Source organism: Schistocerca gregaria, chromosome 5 (genome assembly GCF_023897955.1).
Source record: "Schistocerca gregaria isolate iqSchGreg1 chromosome 5, iqSchGreg1.2, whole genome shotgun sequence".
NCBI lineage: Eukaryota > Metazoa > Arthropoda > Insecta > Orthoptera > Acrididae > Schistocerca > Schistocerca gregaria.
The window spans coordinates 643,970,821-643,991,909 of record NC_064924.1 but is presented as its reverse complement, the minus strand read 5'-3'; the positions used below and the strand labels follow the sequence as shown (position 1 = coordinate 643,991,909).

Genomic DNA, 21,089 nt, shown 5'->3' with positions numbered 1-21,089 from the left:
CTCCCTCCGTATGGAACATAGCAATTTCTTAATTTGTCGATAGTTCGGGTTTTGTGTACCCTGCTCCGCTCAACCCGCTCCTTTTCGTTCACTTCTTGTACACGAGGTTTGGCTACGGGATACCTATCATAAATCTCCTCTTTCTCGAAGTATTGTTTTCCTTGATAACCTACTCTCTAGACTCGTGACAACTTGACAGTCAGTTTCATGGTAGTGACATTGTTATTAAAAGTAAAGTAAGCTTTAATAACTCTATTAGTAGGCTCAGTTCTTCTTATGCTGTTATGTACAGACGACGTTTTCTCTAAAACTGTGTTAGCCATCACGATGTTATATGTAGCAGTTCTAACCGCCCACAGTACTCTTACGGATGCGACTGATATCATAGACACACAACTAGACGGGCACCATCTTCAGACATCTGTGAACAAGTCTGTAGCTCAGTACAACCTGACAATGATCATAGATGTGCTGTTACCTGGAAAGCATGTCCCGAGATGTTGCAGTTCGTGATGACTGGGTGTTGTGTGATGTCCTTAGGTTAGTTAGGTTTAAGTAGGTCTAAGTTCTAGTGGACTGATGACCATAGATGATAGGTCCCATAGTACTCAGAGCCATTTGAATCATTTGTTGCAGTTAAAGGAAAGAGGGAAACTACTCTACTGGCCATTAAAATTGCGACACCACGAAGATGACGTACTACAGAAGCGAAATTTAACCGACAAGAAGATGTTGTGATATGCAAATGATTACCTTTTCAGAGCATTCACACAAGGTTGGCGTCGGTGGCGACGCCTACAGCGTGCTGACACGAGGAAAGTTTCCAACCGGCTTCTCATCCAAAACCAGCAGTTGACCGGCGTTGCCTGGTGAAACATTGTTGTGATAACTCGTGTAAGAAGGAGAAATGCGTAGCATCACGTTTCCGACTTTGATAAAGGTCGGATTGTAGCCTATCGCGATTGCGGTTTATCGTATCGCGACACTGCTGCTCGCGTTGGTCGAGATCCAATGACTGTTAGCAGAATATGGAATCGGTGGGTTCAGAAGGGTAATACGGACTCGTATCACTGGCAGTCGAGATGACAGTCATCTTATTCGGATCGTGCAGCCACGTCTCGATCCCTGAGTCAACAGATGGGGACGTTTGCAAGACAACAACCATCTTCACGAACAGTCGGCGACGATTACAGCAGCATGGACTATCAGCTCGGAGACCACGGCTGCAGTTACCCTTGACGCTGGATCACAGACAGGAGCGCCTGCCAAAACGTCCTTCTTTCGGATGAATCTAGGTCCTGTTTACAACATCATGATGGTCGCGTCCGTGTTAGGCGACATCGCGGTGAACGCACATTGGAAGAGTGTATTCGTCATCGCCACACTGGCGTATCACCCGGCTTGAAGTATGGGGTGCCACTGGTTACACGTCTCGCTCACCTCTTGTTCCCATTGACGGCAGTTTGAACTGTGTACGTTACATTTCAAATGTGTTACGACCCGTGGCTCTGCCCTTCATTCGATCGCTGCGAAACCCTATATTTCAGCAGGATAACGCACGACCGCATGTTGCAGGTCCTGTACGGGCCTTTCTGGATACAGAAAATGTTCGACTGCTGCCCTGGCCAGCACATTCTCCAGTTCTCTCACCAATTGAAAATGTCTTGTCAATGGTGGCCGAGCAACTGGCTCGTCACAATACGCCAGTCACTACTCTTGAAATGTGGTATCGTGTTGAAGCTGCATGGGCAGCTGTACCTGTGCACGCCATCCGAGCTCTGTTTGACTCAATGCCCAGGCGTATCAGGGGCGTTATTACGGCCAGAGGTGGTTGTTCTGGGTACTGATTTTTCAGGATCTATGCACCCAAATTGCGTGAAAATGTAATCACATGTCAGTTCTAGTATAATATATTTGTCCAATGAATACCCGTTTATCATCTGCATTTCTTCTTGGTGTAGCAATTTTAATGGCCAGTAGTGTATAACAAAGTCTGTGCTTTTCAGTTAATTGATATACTGTACATCTCTTATGGCAGCGTAAGCCATAATACTTTACCATCTCCTTTCCCAGCCCTGATTCAATTCCCGCATACCCAATGGTGATGAGGAATCTTGCGTAGCGGTGTTCGGAAGTTGTAGATGGAAACGTAAGTGTCAATGAAAGTTTGATGCAGGGCTGGAGATGTTCTTAAATATCGTAATAGTTAAGGCACCTGATCGAAAATAGCAGTAACGTGAAGTTTAGTCCTAATCCAGCTCAAATCTCCGTGGTCACGACAAATCATTCTTTCTGTAATGCCAGAAAATGTACTGTGGAAACCTGTGTGTTGTTATTGTTTTAGAGCACAGCGAACCTGACATAGTGCCTTGTTTGCCGTACAGGCTTCGTCGGCCTGGCCTGGACGGCGCTGTGGGTGCTGGTAGTACGGCGCGCGCCGAAGGAGGACCACCATATCGACCCCCGGGAGCAGCAGTACATCGAGGAGTCACTGGGCGGGCCACCCGAACACCAGGTGAGCCGCTACCCAGCGGCCGGTTTCATGCACCTCCCCACCCCTGCGTTCTTCACAACTCCTGCATCCCACACCATCCAACATCTGCCTTCTGTACAAATGTCGAGGCCTGTCCCTGCGATTCTTCTCGCCCATCAACGCTTCATCTTAAGTTTTCAGAAGCGGCTCAGGTCTTATCTGCCCAAGCCTTACATCTCTCCCATTCATTATCTTCTCCAGTACGCATTTATCGTCGTTGAATCGTTGCGGGACTCCTTCGTTCTTTTCTCGATCAAACATCTAATCTTAAACAATCTCCTGTAGCGCCACAGGCGATCTAATCTTTTCGTTTCTCTCTTTCCTACTTTTCACATGTCTCACTCACACACTGAAGAGAACTAAACACAGCATTTCGTCAATCTTTTTCTGCATTCAAGACTCATGTTTCTGAATGTTAGTGCTGTTTCTTTTTATAGAAGGCCATTCTGTATTCCAATTCTGTCTATTGTACAGTCCTCCTCTATTTAAACTGCCAACGAAAAACATGAGGCTCGCAGAAGATGAGGAAACGAAAATAAATCTAGGGTACGTGATGTTTTTTCAATGTTTTCAGAATCGAGTCAAGTTTACAAAGAACTTGAAAGTAATGTGTAGCTACTTAAACTCGTGTTTGTAAGCGTGTGATTGGTATGATGCCAATGAAAGCTGTGAATGAAAATAGTTATAGTAGGCTAATTTACTGACTTGTTTATCACCAAAATTTGCAATAACCCTAATAGTGTAAGTATGTGAACATAACATTCAACAGATCATCAATGAATTTGTTCCAATTCAGTTCCTCATCAGTGCACACACCCAGAAATATTGAACATTCTGCCTTAGCAACAGACTTCTGTTCAAAGTTCACATTTATCAATGGTGCTATGCCATTCACTGTACAGGATTGCGTATACTGTGTTTTCTCAAGAGTCAGTGAGGGCCTATTTGCAGAGGAACACTGAATAAGTTTCTGGAAGATATTATTTAAAATTTCCTCAGCTAATTCTTGCTTGTTGGCTGTGACTACTATACTTCATCATCAGCAAAAGGCACTAGTTTTGCATCTTCATGAATATAGAGTGGCAAGTCATTAACATATACAGTATTAGGAACAATAAGGAACACAAGACTGAACCTTGTGGGACACCATTCTTTATACTTCCCCAGTTAGATGGTTTTGCTGATTTTTGCAGACTATCTTTACTGTTAATTGCAATCTTCTTCATTCTTTGAGTTAAATGACCTAGAAGAATTTCATGGTTCACACAGTCAAAAGCCTTTGAGAGATCACAAAATACCCCAATGGGTGATGTTTGGTTATTCAGAGCATTTAAATTTTAATTAGTATTTTCTGTTGAAAAGCGTTTCTGAAAACCAAATTGACATTTTTTTGTGCTTCATTTAATTACAGATATGTGAATCCACTCTTGAATACATCATTTCTTCAAGAATTTTGGATAAAACTGTCAGAAGTGAGATTGGGCAGTAGTTGTTAGAGTATTTCATCCTATCTGGAAAAATTCCCTGTTTCAGTGAGCTACTACATATGTGCCTGAGAATCCTACTTATCTGTTGGGAACAAGCTTTTAGTGCCCTGTTCAAAATGGCATCAATTCTATATGAGCTTTTACTTTTGAGTGAATTTCTTATCGTCCTAATTTCAGTAGGAAATGTGGCTTGAATTTCAGTTTTATCAAACTGCATAGGTATTGCCTCTTCCTTATACAGCCACGCATTGTCTAATGACTAGCTGTAGCCTGTTTTCTGTACAACACTTACAAATTATGTTTAAAAATGTTTTCTGCTTCTGGCTTTTTGCTAACAAACTTTTCATTGAGTTTGATAGAAGTACTGTCTTCCCCTGCCCTCAGTTGCCCTGGTTCCATTTTAACAATATTCCAAATTGTTTAACTTTATTAACATAGGTGCTAATCTGAGACATGATGCACATACTTCTATTTTAATAACTTTTCTTAATGCAGTACAGTAGTTTTTATAATTTTTTACTCTTTCTGGATCTATTTTCCATCTAGCTATGAGATAAATTTCCCTTTTCTGTTTATAATATATTTTTATCTCTTTAGATGGTTTCTTATAATTATATTTCAATGTTTTCTTGTTGTTGTTGTTGTTGTTGTGGTCTTCAGTCCGGAGACTGTTTTGATGCAGCTCTCCATGCTACTCTGTCCCTTGCAAGCTTCTTCATCTCCCAGTACCTACCGCAACTTACATCCCTCTGAATCTGCTTAGTGTATTCATCTCTTGGTCTCCCTCTACGATTTTTACCGTCCACACTGCCCTCCAATTCTAAATTGGTGATCCCTTGATGCCTCAGAACATGTCCTACCAACCGATCCCTTCTTCTACTCAAGTTGTGCCACGAACTTCTCTTCTCCCCAATCCTATTCAATACTTCTTCATTAGTTATCTGATATACCCATCTAATCTTCAGCATTCTTCTGTAGCACCACATTTCGAAAGCTTCTATTCTCTTCTTGTCCAAACTATTTATCGTCCATGTTTCACTTCCATACATGGCTACACTCCATACATATACTTTCAGAAACGACTTCCTGACACTTAAATCTCTACTAGATATTAACAAATTTCTCTTCTTCAGAAACGCTTTCCTTGCCATTGTCAGTCTTCATTTTATATGTCCATTCCGTTCAACTGCTCTTCCAAGCCCTTTGCTGTCTCTGATAGAATTACAATGTCATCGACAAACCTCAAAGTTTTTATTTCTTCTCCATGGATTTTAATACCTACACCGAATTTTTCATTTTTTCCTTCACTGCTTGCTCAATATACAGATTGAATAACATCAGGGAGAGACTACAACCCTGTCTCACTTCCTTCCCAACCACTGTTTCCCTTTCATGTCTCTCGACTCTTGTAAGTGCAAACTGTTTCTGTACAAATTGTAAATAGCCTCTCGCTCCCTGTATTTTATCCCTGCCACCTTTAGAATTTGAAAGAGAGTATTCCAGTCAACATTGTCAAAAGCTTTCTCTAAGTCTACAAATGCTAGAAATGTAGGTTTGCCCTTCCTTAATCTAGCTTCTAGGATAAGTCATAGGGTCAGTACCACCTCACGTGTTCCAACATTTCTACGGAATGTTTTCTTAGGGAAACTATTTTCAAACACACTCACCAAGTTATCATGAAATAGGTTCCCTGTACACTTCAGCCCAGTCTAACTGTTGTAATCTTTCCCTAAGTCTGCAATTATTAAATAACAAATTGAATGCACTATTTTGGAGGACTATTTTCCATTACTGTATGGAGCTATGTCATATACTGTGCATCATGATTAGAGAGGCCATTCTTAACAGGAAAAGTTTTTACTTGATTAAATTTATATAGATCTACAACAACATCATCTATCAGTGTGCTGTTTTCCTGTACCACCTGAGGAGGAAAATCAATCAAACTGAAGGAACTAAGTAATACTTCAAGGTCAAGCATTCTATCAGATGCTTTCAGAAAATCTTCAACGAAATCCGCACAAACAATAATTTGCTTCCCTCTGTATTACAGATAGCACAACAAACATTCCAAGTTTCTCTAAAATAGCTAAAAATTTCCCAGTGGGGAACTATACACAGCTACAATTATGAAAGTACCATTAGTTAATTTAAGCTCACCTGCACATACTTCTGTATGCTGCTCTACAGAAAAGTTTTTAGTTTCTAAATTTTTCACACTATGATAAATTTTAACATATTTGGAAACTCCTCCTCCCATCATAATCTCCATTTACATGTGCTGAAAACTTATACCCACCTACATTTACCTTTTCAATGTCTTTAATTACATGGTGTTCAGACAGGTATAATACATCTGTTCCATCCCCAGTTTCTAAATCTTCTAAACAAACCCAAAAGTGCATCTATTTTTTCAATCCTCTAATATTCTGATGCAGTATAGTAACATCATTTTGACTGTAATTTTATGAGAATCTTGTGACATGCCAACATTATTTTTCAATGTGCGTTTATGAGAATCTTGTGATATTTCAACATCCCAATTACCTGCCTCTCTGAGCTTCTCATTAAGCTTCATTTTATTCAATATTAAATCATTGTACACTGATCTTACCCCTAAAAAATAGGTACTCCCATGAGTTTCAGTGCCCCTCCCTTAAAGATTTTGCTATCCCTTCCTTTTCGCATCTAGAGGCAGGCCATGCCTTGTGAAGTCCCACCTACCAATAGTATCATCAGGAACCAAACCTATGCCTGACAAAATAACTGCCCAAAAAAGCCCAATCTAGCTCCACATTGACCCTCCTGACAGGGCTGTTCAGTTGGGACCATACCGAATTTGTATGTTCCATTTCAGACGCTATTTTTACAACTTCACACTCAACATTGTAGCCCTGATCCCTATTAATACTGTTTCCCGCTCCACCCATTATCACAATATGATCCTGCTTTGTAAAACCCTTGCACAGTGATCCTACATCCTCTGTCACTTGGCCAACACATGCACTGGGCTTAAAAAACTTGTGACATGGTGCCTGTTACCTAATTTTTCCCTGCAAGATCTGGTCCACACCTCTTCCATGGCTACTACCTAAGAATAGAACTTTCCTCCTACCTTCTACTTTTTTTGAAACAGTTGGTTTCCTGGTGCAAGTCTGTTGGGTACTAACTGCACTTACATCTACCTGAGTCTCTTCCTTAGTTAACTGAGGTAGTAAGGTAAAACTATCGTTTGTGCCAATGATGAAACCGTCAGATACTGTCTTCTTTCTGTGGTCCCTGTTCCTTGCTGCCATTTCCCACCTGTCTTCACCACTCTCCTATCGTGACCTCATCGGTTCCTCCCTAGCACTATTCAGGTTAGCCTTAAGGGCTCTGATCTTCCCTTCCTGTTCATCCATTTTCCTATCCCTTGAACATACTCTGCAGTACTTTGGAAGAGACACATTTACTTCCCCAATTCCCATGCCACCACATCCTCCCCCCCCCCCCCCCCCCCCCGTGTAGACACCTGTCACAGCAGCTGCACAGAACCCCAGAACTAACTTTCCTACGGCAACTCAAATACATCTCGCTCACAGTTGCTTACAATATTTTTACATAATTTATCTAGGCAATTACAGTAATATTCCATTAACTACAGACCACGACTGTCACTAACGCTATGTGGAATACTAATACATTTTTTGTTGTTGTTGTTGTTGTTGTTGTTGTGGTCTTCAGTCCGGAGACTGTTTTGATGCAGCTCTCCATGCTACTCTGTCCCTTGCAAGCTTCTTCATCTCCCAGTACCTACCACAACTTACATCCCTCTGAATCTGCTTAGTGTATTCATCTCTTGGTCTCCCTCTACGATTTTTACCGTCCACACTGCCCTCCAATACTAAATTGGTGATCCCTTGATGCCTCAGAACATGTCCTACCAACCGATCCCTTCTTCTACTCAAGTTGTGCCACGAACTTCCTTTTCTCCCCAATCCTATTCAATACTTCCTCATTAGTTATGTGATCTACCCATCTAATCTTCAGCATTCTTCTGTAGCACCACATTTCGAAAGCTTCTATTCTCTTCTTGTCCAAACTATTTATCGTCCATGTTTCACTTCCATACATGGCTACACTCCATACATATATTTTCAGAAACGACTTCCTGACACTTAAATCTATACTCGATGTTAACAAATTTTTCTTCTTCAGAAACGCTTTCCTTGCCATTGCCAGTCTACATTTTATATCTTCTCTACTTCGACCATCATCAGTTATTTTGCTCCCCAAATATCAAAACTCCTTTACTGTTTTAAGTGTCTCATTTTCTAATCTAATTATCTCAGCATCACCCGATTTAAATGTATACTATTAATATAGTAACGTAATGCACCTAAAACAACGTTAGAGCTCAAAACCTGTATATCCGAAATATTAGGCCTAAGATCGCTTATGCACGTTATGTACTTTACGCGTTTTGGAAAGAAATAAGTAGATACAGCACTATGAAATACAAGTGGAGAAAAATTGTGTCACGGCATTTTAACACTGGATAGCTGATGCCAGTAGGAATCAAAGTTACTAATGTTCTGTAGGTCGACAATGCACAATTTTCAAACTGCAGAAACTTGGCGCCACGCGCTCCAATTGGCTGCAGGATTGCCCTGTTGCCGCATGACCTGGACAACGCATGACCACAAATGCTTTGCCTGCCGGAGATCACGATATTTCCAAGGCGTCCTCCATGCTCGGTGATACCGCGCCTGCCTTCCACTCTGGGGGGCTGGGGGCGAATCTGCTGGGGTCCTGACACATCCGTTGTACTTTCATGATAAGATGTACCTGGAACAAACATGTCAACAGCTGTTATTTTGCGTACAGAAGGTCTTTTACAAATTGTGTCGGCCCTGAAAAGGGCCTTCTTTGTAGGTAGGACATTGTTTACTTAAAGCAGGTGCTCGAACTGGCGACCCTCTGACGCGACACAAGCTTGGTGACGTCTAACAGCGTTTTGCTGAACTCCTTAAAAGATTCCTGGCATTGCCCTGATGTGTTAGGCGGCATGTTGAATGTGATCCATTAATTCCTCTTCGTTTCGAGGTGGTTCACAAATGGGTGGGTGAATGAGAATCTTGAAGAATCCCCACAGGAAAATGTCTGCTGGCGCGAAGTCTGGTGATCGCAGAGGCCATGTCTTCAGAGCTCCTCTGCCAGTTACTCAGCCATCAAAGAGCTCATTTATATATCTGCTCACAGCACGACTGTTATGTGCGGGTGCCCCATCGTGCTACAACGACATGCATAGGCTTATGTCCAGGGGAACATCTTCCAGCAGGCCGAGTAGAGTTTCTTGCAAAAAGTGAAGGTAATTTGCCCTGGTAAGTCGAGGAGGAAGATGAACTGGCCACAATGCCTGCCGAAATGTTGGGCGAAAATCGTTCCTGTTGTCCGTAGGCGCACGTGACGTGAGGATTTCCTCTTGCCCAGCAATGAATGTTTCAAGCGTTGTAAAGGTCATACCCATGGAAGGTGCACTCGCCAGTAAACAACACAGTGGCGGGGAAGTCGGTATACCGTGCAAAACGTCACAGAAATCACTGACAAAACCATAGTCCATGTTCACAGTCCACCACAGAATTTAGGTCTTGGACAGGGTGGAAACTAAATGGATGCTGGCCATCATTCCTTAAAACCTCCCACACTAACTGGTGAGTGACCCCATGTCATGTCCAATCGCCCGAGTCCTTGTCATAAGTGCTACCTCGAAGTGTTCGAGAACAGTCTCTTCAGATTCAGCATCCCGTCGTGTTCGAGGTCTTCATGCATCACCATATATCCCACTAACGAGCCTGTTTCGCCAATTCGCTGGTGGATTGCTGTAAGCCTTTGCAGGTGCTGGGTACCGTTCCTCATACAACCGTCTAGCTTTATGCTCCTTTACATCGGCTAGTCCACAAACAAAAACTATATCTCGTTGTTCTTCAGACTAATACTATGCCGCCATACTTACCATATGACTAAATCGCAGGTGACGTGTGTGTGCTCCGAAGAGAAGCTTACGTGTGAATGCCTCTGACGTTATGTGGAGACAAACAGCAGGACCTATTCAACACGTGTGCGTCTCACTTTGGGACAGTGACGGGGCGAGGGCGTTTGTATGTGTGAACTAACAACCACAGCGCTGCCCGTCAACCGACGAACGGCAACACGGCATTCGCACGGCCAATCAGAGCGCGTGGCGCCAAGTTCCCGTAGTTTAAAAATGGTGCGCTGTCGACCTTCACAGCATTAATAATTTTGGTTCCTACTGGCATCAGCTATCCAGTGTTAAAAGTTGGTGACACAATTTTTCTCCGCCCTGAATATGTGTAATAAAATCAAACTAAATTCTTCATTTAATACCTACGCAAACATCTTAAATTTGTATGTAAACTTACGTCTAAAGTACGCAGAAACTGGTCCTTAGGTTACTTTTTTTTATTCTTTCATGAAATACTCTGAAACGAGTGACACCTTCAATAAATAATATGAAATAGGCTCTAATTAACTTCCTTATGGTGTAATATTAACTTAACTGACAGTTATTATAGAATTGACTTCTTATCTTCACGAGCTTAATATTCAAGGCTGCCAGCCTTGTCCCATTTATCCATACAACGTTGCACGTCCTCTGGCATGGATTCATGCACTGAATCATTTGGAAAGGGTGTCACGAAGCCTTTGTATCCTCACTTAAAGCAAGTTGCCCCATAACTTTCGTAAGTGATCTTTGATATGCTGGATAATGGACTGGCACAGAGTTAACATCCGAACTGCTCCCACAGATTTTCTGTTGGGGGCGTATCTGGGTATCTTGCTGGTCAAAGAAGTACCTGAACATCACACAGGCAGTTTGTAGAGACACATACCATGTGTGGATGAGTAATGTCCTGTTCAAACATGGCATCATCATACTGTCGCATGAGGGGCAGCACATGAGGACTTACGATGTCCATGTCCATACCATGGACTGTCAGAGTTCCTTCAATCACTACCAGCCTTGACATGAAATCATTCCCAATGGCTCCCATACACTAGGAGCAATGCTGATGTGCCTCTCCAAGACATTGGAAGAATGGGACGTCTCGCCAGATCGCCACCATTCTCGTCAACGATGGAAATGAAATGTGCGTTTGGTGTCATTGGCCGGGAAGATCCTGTGGGGCAGTTCCGGCAGCCTTGGTGCATGTCTTATTACATTCGACGCCACATTGGGCGACCTGCACGTGGGATGTGAATGTGAATATCTTCCTGTCTATTTGAAGGACTCTGACTGAAAAGTTGCGTACCTGCTGCTTCATTCTACCTTCATCTGCTTCTTTAAAGTTGTTTCTAAAAGTTTGGGCACGGAAACATACTCACGCTTTTTTATGCTGAGAGAGATGGAGACGGAGACAGTGGTAGTGGGAAACAGGCGGAAAAATAATAAATACTGGAAGATAGAGGTCAGTGGTTGTGGTACAGAAAGAGCGAAGGAGACAATGGCAGTGGGAGAGTAAAAGAGGGATACAGTGGCACTGGAATATAACTGACAATGACAGGACAGTGCTAGAAAAAGAGTAAAGGAGATGGTGTCATTGGAAGAGGAATAAAGAGGAGGATAAAATTGATGTGGTTGAGAGGCAGTGATAATGAGAGACAGAGACTATGACAATGATAAGGAGAAAGAGAGAGATAATGTCAGTGAGAACAGACAGCAGCATTGCGAAGGAAAGACTGAGATAGCAGCAGTAAGGGACAGCATGAGGGAGATGGTGATAGTGAAAGGAGGCTGTAGTAGTAGGACAGAACAAAGGAGACTATGGCTGTGACACCGGAGACAGTGACAGTTGAAAAAATGGTTCAAATGGCTCTGAGCACTATGGGACTTAACATCTTAGGTCATCAGTCCCCTAGATTTTAGAACTACTTAAACCTAACTAACCTAAGGACATCACACAACACCCAGCCATCATAAGGCAGAGAAAATCCCTGACCCCGCCGGGAATCGAACTCGGGAACCCGGGCGTGGGAAGCGAGAACGCTACCGCACGACCACGAGATGAGGGCAGTGACAGTTAGACACAAAGAGTTGGGATGATTGAGTCAGTGTGAATTGGCACGTGGGTGTGGACGGGTATATGCGACTTACAGCAGTGGACTCGTGTGTGTGAATGAGTTGCAGTTAGGGGAGCTCGTGGAAGTCTGAGCTGAGGTGAATGTTAAAAAAAGCACGAATGTGTTAACATGCCAAAATTTTTGGAATTTTTTTAGAGGTGTTTAGGAAGGTAGGATGAGGCAGCTAGTACCTCACTTTTTAGTAAGAGTCATTTAAATAAACAGGAGTATATTCGCATTTTTTGTGCCCCTATAGAAGCAGTTTTCCAATGGTAAATAAATAGTGTGGATTTAAAATTAATAACAATTCGATTTACTAGTTTACATGGGCAAACATTACAGCAACTGTCAGTTTTTGATGTGATACCCATTGTTCGCATATCGGGCTTACTACTCAGGTAGAGCATCTGTTTCCAAGATGACGTCGCAACAGGAAAAGCCTTTCTGTGTGCTCTTTTTTAAGGTGTCCAGGTCTGTGGTGAGTTTCGTGCATGCCTTAGGAAAGACACAGCACAAGAATAACATAGGTAGGTGATACTGTCAGTTCGTGAAAACTGATACTTTTGTAAGGGGATGAGTCGTAGTCGACGTCATGAGTGCGTAAGCCATTTCACTGAAGACCCCACAAGTGCCTTAGTAAAGCAAGGAGAAAACTGTTCATGCCAAAGGTTATGTGTGGGAGATATTGTGTAAGTGGCTTTTAAAGCGTACATAGTGGGATTAGGGCAGGCCGTTACACCAACAGACAAAGTCAAAAGGCATGACTTTTGTGAAGAGCTGCAGTTAAAACTGGAAGATTGATTTCGTAGAGAGGCTTATCTTCTGTGATTGGTCCACTTTCTATGTAAATGGCAAGGTGAACACACATAATGTCTATATCTGGAAACGCGATAAGCCACATACGCTGACAAGAGCATCATCGTGACTATCCAAAAGTGAACGTTTTCTGTGTAGTACCGTGTGAGAAAGTGCATGGCCCATTTTTCTTTGAACAACAAACAGCGATGGGCAACTCATTTCGAAACATGTTAAAAGCTTGGTTGTTACTTCAGCTAAAAACCAGTTATGATGATTACGTTTTGCCATTGGATGGTGCTCCACCCTTTTTCCACAAGAATGACGAGAGCTTCTGAATTGTGTTCTTCACCAACGGTGAATTGGGCGTGCTGAAACAGCAGACAATAACCTTCTTGCTGGTCACCCCATTCGCTGGATTTAACAGCCTACGATTTCTTTCTGTGGGGTTTGTGAAAGGCCGAGTTTGTGTTCCGACAATTACCATTTCCCTTGATGAAATGTGTGATCAGATAAAGCATGCACTGCTTATGATCATGGAGGACATGTTACATCAAGTATGGGAAGAATTTGATTACCATGTAGATGTGTGTCCTTGATTGGAGGGCCGGCCGCGGTGGTCTCGCGGTTCTAGGCGCGCAGTCCGGAACCGTGCGACTGCTACGGTCGCAGGTTCGAATCCTGCCTCGGGCATGGATGTGTGTGATGTCCTTAGGTTAGTTAGGTTTAAGTAGTTCTAAGTTCTAGGGGACTAATGACCACAGCAGTTGAGTCCCATAGTGCTCAGAGCCATTTGAACCATTTTTGATTGGAGGATTGTGATCAATACATCAGAAACTTCGAAAATTGCTACTGTTTATGCTGTATGATTTTCTCATACAAAACAGTATATCGATTTATTATTAATTTTTAAAACAGCACCATTCATTTATAAACACATTGTATGATGCTGCCGCTCCCCCTTTACCATTCGGTTGTCAGGATTTTTTACTGCCGAAGTATTTTTCCTATGTGGTAATCCAGTTGTATACTACGTTTGGTTAAAATGTTTCCATGAATTCCAAAAGGGATTGAATGTCGCCATTCAGCATAGTGACCCCTAAAACCGTAGGCTCGAGGCCAATAAAGTTGGTTTTATGTTACTTTTAAGTGGCACACTCTGGCACATCAACTTCAATGCTAACGGAGCTATGTATACTTGTGCCTTACCGTTGCCATGCTAACTCTTGTAGTGTGATGATGCTCTCAGGGCGCTTCTAAGAAATGCTTTTACCGCTTGCCGACAATCAACGCGGAAGTCGCGTCTGGATTGGATGTGAATGTAACTTTGTACACGTACACATCATTGGCGAGTATCTAAATTATTAGAGTTATAATTATTTATGACAGGTAGAAGGGCCACCAGAGTGCAGAAGTGTTATTCGTGTTTAATGTTGTTACCAGACCTGGTAGGATATATTAGTAGCGTAAACAGTGTCAGATGTCCATCTTCGAGGTAATTCATAATGTTCAAACACAATATATGTTCCAAAATCCTGCTACATATGAACGTTAATGATATGGGCCTGTAATGAAGTGGATTACTCCTACTACCTTTCTTGAATATCGGTTTGACCTGTGCAACTTTCCAGTCTTTGGGTACGGGTCTTTCGTCGTGAGAACGGTTGTATATGATTGTTAAGCATGGAGCTAATGCATCAGCATACTCTGAAAGGAACCTAATTGGTATACAGTCTGGGCCAGAAGACTTGCTTTTATTATGTGATTTAAGTTGCTTCTCTACTCCGAGTGGTCTAGCGGTTCAGGCGCTCAGTCCGGAACCGCGCGACTGCTACGGTCGCAGGTTCGAATCCTGTCTCGGGCATGGATGTGTGTGATGTCCTTAGGTTAGTTAGGTTTAAGTAGTTCTAAGTTATAGGGGACTGATGACCACAAATGTTAAGTCCCATAGTGCTCAGAGCCATTTGAACTATCTGAGCCACTACTCTGAGGATATTTACTTCTATGTTACTCATGTTGGCAGCTGTTCTCGATTCGAATTCTGGAATATTTACTTCGTCTTCTTTTGTGAAGGAATTTCGGAAGGCTGTGTTCGATAACTAAGCTTTGGCAGCAGTCTTCGATAGTATCTCCTTTGCTATCGCGCAGAGAAGGCATTGATTGTTTCTTGCCACTAATATACTTCACATACGACCAGAAACTCTTTGGATTTTTTGCCAGGTTTTGAGACAAAGTTTCGTTGTGGAAACAGTTATAAGCATCTCGAATTGAAATACGTGCTAAATTTCGAGCTTCTGTGAAAGATCGCCAATCTTCGGGATTTTTCGTCTGTTTAAATTTGGCACGTTTGTTTTGTTGTTTCTGCAACAGTGTTCTGACCCTTTTTGTGTACCAAAGAGGATCAGCTCCGTCGTTTGTTAATTTATTTGGTATAAATCTCTCAAGTGCTGCCGATACCATTTCTTTGAATTAAAGCCACATCTGGTCTATATTTATATTATTAATTTGAAAGGAGTGGAGATTCTGTCTCAGGAAGGCGTCAAATGAATTTTTATCTGTTTTATTTTTTATTTTTTAGTAGGTATACTTTTCGTTTATTTTTGGAGGATTTGGGGGCTACAATATCCAGTGTCGCTACGACAACCCTATATTTACTAATCCGTGTATCCGTTTTGATGTCCGTTGTTAACTCAGGGTTATTTGTTGCTAAGAGGTCAAGTGTGTTTTCACAACCGCGTTCTGTTCGCGTGGGCTCATGAACTAACTGCTCGAAATAATTTTCAGACAATGCGTTTAGCACAGTTTCAGATGGTGTTTTATACGTACCTCTGGAATTGCCGGCCGCTGTGGCCGATTCTAGGCACTTCAGTCTGGACCCGCGCTGCTGCTACGGTCACAGGTTCGAATCCTGTCTCAAGCATGGATGTGTGTGATGTCCTTTGGTTAGTTAGGTTTAAGTAGTTCGAACCTCTGGAATTAAACATTTACTTTCGCCAACATATCGAGGGTAAATTATTTACACCACCAACTATAATTGTATGAGTCGGGTACGTTTTTGAAATCAAACTCAAGTTTGGTCAATAAAATTTAGATACTTTATTTCTGTGAAACTGAAATAATGTAAAACAATTGTTACACCTAAGACGGGACTTTACATACAAAAAAAATTGAATGTGTGTCAGTACTACACAGTGGGTCCAGAGCTGATAACAGAGACTTTCCAGCATGTTTCTGGGTGCTACGTCACCTTTCTAAACTATGTTTTCGCCTCACACAGGATTTTATGTGCGTGTTTTACTTGTACAACTAGGGTAACTTTGAACCTCTGTATCTTGTAAACGGATGACGTTATCAAGAAAATTTTCATGGCTGGTCGAGATCAAGATCTTAGCAATATATCATAAATACTTCAGCCATTTGCTGTGCATAGCCGTATTGAAATCATCGAGTGGCTTTTGGTCTGTTGACGATGGTGAAAATATAGTGAAAAAAGCCGTTTTTGCGGGGTTTTCCGACGAATCGACCGTGAGCTCATGGTATCTCCATAAGTCCCGTCAAGCCCACCGTAGACCACATCAAATACAAAAAGAATCAACCGATTTCCTCCATTTGACTAAGCAGGAGGAAGTGTGTAATATTCACACTTTAACCCTGTTCTGTAGGATAGCGACACGAAGACTATCCTTCTGTTTATTTATTTATTTATGCATTTATGTTACCTGGCAAGATTAGGGCCTTCAGGTCCTCTCTTACACCTAACCAGGCATACTCCGATTGAACGAGTTACAGTTTCTACATAACATTGAGGATATACTGTATTACGTATTATGCAGTATTGATGTTAAAGAAAAAAATAGAGATTATAGAAGTAGTACAATGATAATTATAACAATAAAAATAATTATAACAATCAAGAATAATAATGATAATAATAATAATAACACAAATGGTCCATAACCCAAAATCTGTCCAAAACACTTAATCCTACCTTTTTATCACCAATCCCGTTTTTATGCGCTGCGTTTTGGAACATACTAGGTACGCTTGCATGCCGATAAACACTCTGTCCAGATGACATGTAAAAGTAATCGTAAAACCTTCGTAGAAAGCTCCCGATTATCCGGGTTAATGCGAATCCGAAACTGCACGGACAATCAAAAAACAAGGACAAACCAAAATACGAGTTTTTTTTTCAGAAACTGCTTTTTACTGTATTCACACAACATGCCACATTTGTAAGCCCACTGCATTGCTTCCGGGTACTACTCCCTGCACGATCAGATCCAATACAACACGTTGCGAAACTTGCAATCACCTTCAAACGAAATCCTCCTAAAATGTTTTTATTCGATATGACATACAATACAACTTTATAACTCTAGGGAGGCAAGTTTGATACCTCTCCTGAAACCAGGGAAGTAGTGAAAGTCTCCCACTAGTGAACTGGAGCATCGCCTTAATGGGCTGTATAGGAAAGACTTGAGAACGAATGGTCAGTCGTCATCTGGCCTGTGTATTAGAGATCAGGCAAATCCTTAGTCGTTCTTAATGTGGATTCATGAAATGTCATAGCGACTTGGCTCTACTATACGCGGCCATCATTAAGGCTTTCCTACATAGGCAGCGTTGTACAGACATTTTTTGACATAAATAAGGCATACGGCACTACTTGGAGGGCCATTCCATTAATGGGGCTTTCGTGGCCTGCAGATATTCATTCAGTGATCTTTTCTGAGTGATCTTTTAGACGCCAAGCTGTTGGAGTATTTGACCAGGAGAATGTTGTTCACAAGGGAAGTGTTTTAAGTGTTACTCCTTTACCATAGTTATAAACAGCATAACATTTATTATAAGGAGTCCTGTGCATTACTCCCTATTTTTGGACGATTTTGCAGTTTTTCCCCCTTCCTTCTCCATCACTGCAACAGCATCTCCTCAGTTACAGGTCACAGTGAAGAGGTCGTAGGAGTGGATTATAAAGACATGTTTTACATTTTCTGCAGATAAACGTGTGTATGTGTGTATACGAGGTGCGACAATAAAGTAATGAGACCGATGTGAAAAAAATGTTGCTTACCGTTTTAGTCAAGTTTAGTGTTGTCTCCTTCAAAGTAGTTCCCTTCTGATTGCACACACTTTTTCCAGCGCTTCTGTCATTGACGGTAACATTTCTGGAACTCATCTCCTGTAATATCCTCCAAGACCCTCGTCACGGCTTTTTGGACATCTTGTGTTGTTTGAGAATGGTGTCCCTTGACCGCCGTTTTGACTCTTGGAAATAGAAAAAGTCGCACCGAGCGACATCTGATGAATAAAGTGGCTGTGGTAGTACTGAAATTTGTTTTGAGGTTAAAATTGGTGTACTGATAGAGCAGTATGGGATGGCGCATTATCGTGATGCAGAATCCAATTATCACTGACACAAAGAACTCTTTAACAAAGTCTTTCTAAAATTTCTTTGTAGTAATATTGGTTAACTGTTTGTCCAGGAGGCACCCACTCTTTGTGAACAATTCCCTTGGAATCAAAGAAGCACACAAGCATGCATTTCACTTTTGACTTTGACATGCGAGGTTTTTTTTTTTTTTTTGGTCTGGGTGATCCCTTTAAGCACCACTGCGTTTTGTCTCTGGATCGTACTGAAAAAACCAACTTTCATCACCAGTGATAACACGGCTCAACAACTCTGGATTGATTTCCGTTTGCTCTAACAGATCGGCTGCCACATTTTTCCGTGTTTCTCACTGTTGTGGTGTGAGATTTTTGGGGACCATTCTTGCACAAATCTTTCTCATACCAAAATCTTCAGTTATTATTAGACGAACCGTTCCTCGATTGATGTTCAGTTCTTCTGCAATCATTTTCACAGATAATCTTTGATCACATCGTACGAGTTCACGCACCCAGGCTAAGTTGACATCCGTCCGAGAGGTTGATGGTCGTCCATTGCAGTCTTCATCTTCAATATTCATTCTGCCTTCACTAAACATTTTATGTCAACGAAAAACTTGAGCTCTTGACATAACCTCCTCACCAAAAGCCTTCTGAAGTTTACCATAAGTTGTCGTCGCGTTTTCACCCAATTTAACCCAAAAAGAAATGGCATACCGTTGCACAATATTATGCAGTTCCATTTCCGTGACGAGAGACACAAACATATGTTAACTTATTATAGCACAACTCACGACTGAGCAGTTGCATCGATGTGCCACTTGGACTAGAAGCAGCTTATAGACCAAGGTCAAAGATATTGTGCCTACGGAAGTCTGCAAGTTTGCCACATCTTGCAAAGAAAATCAGTCTCATTACTTTATTGACACACCTTGTATATGTGTGGGTGCTGATTTCAGTCATTCTTGTCATATTTTTAATTTACGTGACTTGCATATGACGGACACCATTCTACCTTTAAAGGCCCAGTGAGGTTTTTGCGCCTCATTTTTTATTCAAAAAAGTCGTGGTTACCATGACAAAAGGCCCTGAAGGGAAGAATCTAAAAAGCACTTAATTTCTTAAGATGGCTTAGCTGAAAAACTTAGGGAGCAGACAGGGGGTCTGCTTCAGGTTTATAGGGCTTTTCTGAGATCACAGCTAGCCTATGGGCAAACATTAGACGCATCAGCCGATCATTGACGTTGTTGTTGTTGTTGTTGTCTTCAGTCCTGAGACTGGTTTGATGCAGCTCTCCATGCTACTCTAACCTGTGCAAGCTGCTTCATCTCCCAGTACCTACTGCAACCTACATCCTTCTGAATCTGCTTAGTGTACTCATCTCTCGGTCTCCCTCTACGATTTTTACCCTCCACGCTGCCCTCCAATGCTAAATTTGTGATCCCTTGATGCCTCAAAACATGTCCTACCAACCGATCCCTTCTTCCAGTCAAGTTGTGCCACAAACTTCTCTTCTCCCCAATCCTATTCAATACCTCCTCATTAGTTACGTGATCTATCCACCTTATCTTCAGTATTCTTCTGTAGCACCACATTTCGAAAGCTTCTATTCTCTTCTTGTCCAAACTAGTTATCGTCCATGTTTCACTTCCATACATGGCTACACTCCAAACAAATACTTTCAGAAAAGACTTTCTGATACATAAATCTATATTCGATGTTAACAAATTTCTCTTCTTCAGAAACGCTTTCCTTGCCATTGCCAGTCTACACTTTATATCCTCTCTACTTCGACCATCATCAGTTATTTTACTTCCTAAATAGCAAAACTCCTTTACTACTTTAAGTGTCTCATTTCCTAATCTAATTCCCTCAGCATCACCCGATTTAATTTGACTACATTCCATTATCCTCGTTTTGCTTTTGTTAATGTTCATCTTATATCCTCCTTTCAAGACACTGTCCATTCCGTTCAACTGCTCTTCCAAGTCCTTTGCTGTCTCTGACATAATTACAATGTCATCGGCGAACCTCAAAGTTTTTACTTCGTCTCTTCAATTTCTTCATCATCTGCAGAGCTAGTTGGCATATAAACTTGTACTACTGTAGTAGGTGTACTACTGTAGTAGGTGTTGGCTTCGTATCTATCTTGGCCACAATAATGCGTTCACTATGCTGTTTGTAGTAGCTTACCCGCATTCCTGTTTTCCTATTCATTATTAAACCTACTCCTGCATTACCCCTATTTGATTTTGTGTTTATAACCCTGTAGTCACCTGACCAGAAGTCTTGTTCCTCCTGCCACCGCTACCCACCATAAGGAGATGAGGCAGGTGCTTACAGTACCAACTCCATACCCTGTCCCTGTGCTGAGGTTGGGGAACTGCCACTCACCATTTGATGGCAACTCTTTATGGTGTGTCAATCATATAAGATCCACATGGCCCCAAATTTGCCAGCTTTCCGTACTTTCGCTCCTCCAGCTATGGAATGCCTTTTCTCAAATTGTCCATGCACAACAAGACCGTTTGGGATCCACATGAAGCATGTTCTGGAGGCACTTGGTGTAGGATGAGTACAAACGCAAATTCAGGGTTTTAACCAACTGTCACGCTTGTTACTTCAGAGGCTCAGAGTAATTTTGGATCTAATGTGGTACAGGAGAAACTGTGCTGCTGCATCTGTTTTTCGTACAATATTTTATGACATTTTGAATAAACACCACAATTATATAGCTGTACAAGATCCAGTTACCATGAGAA

At 41.8% G+C, this 21,089-nt stretch overlaps 1 protein-coding gene across 1 annotated transcript in view; it reads left to right on the top strand.

Annotated features, from left to right (window-relative positions):
• Positions 1-21,089, top strand: part of LOC126272466 (sialin-like) — a 220,739-nt gene that overhangs the window by 118,101 nt on the left and 81,549 nt on the right. The window contains exon 5 of the mRNA XM_049975344.1: positions 2,385-2,515. Within this exon, the coding sequence (XP_049831301.1) occupies positions 2,385-2,515 (131 nt within the window). The remainder of the gene's footprint in view (positions 1-2,384; positions 2,516-21,089) is intronic.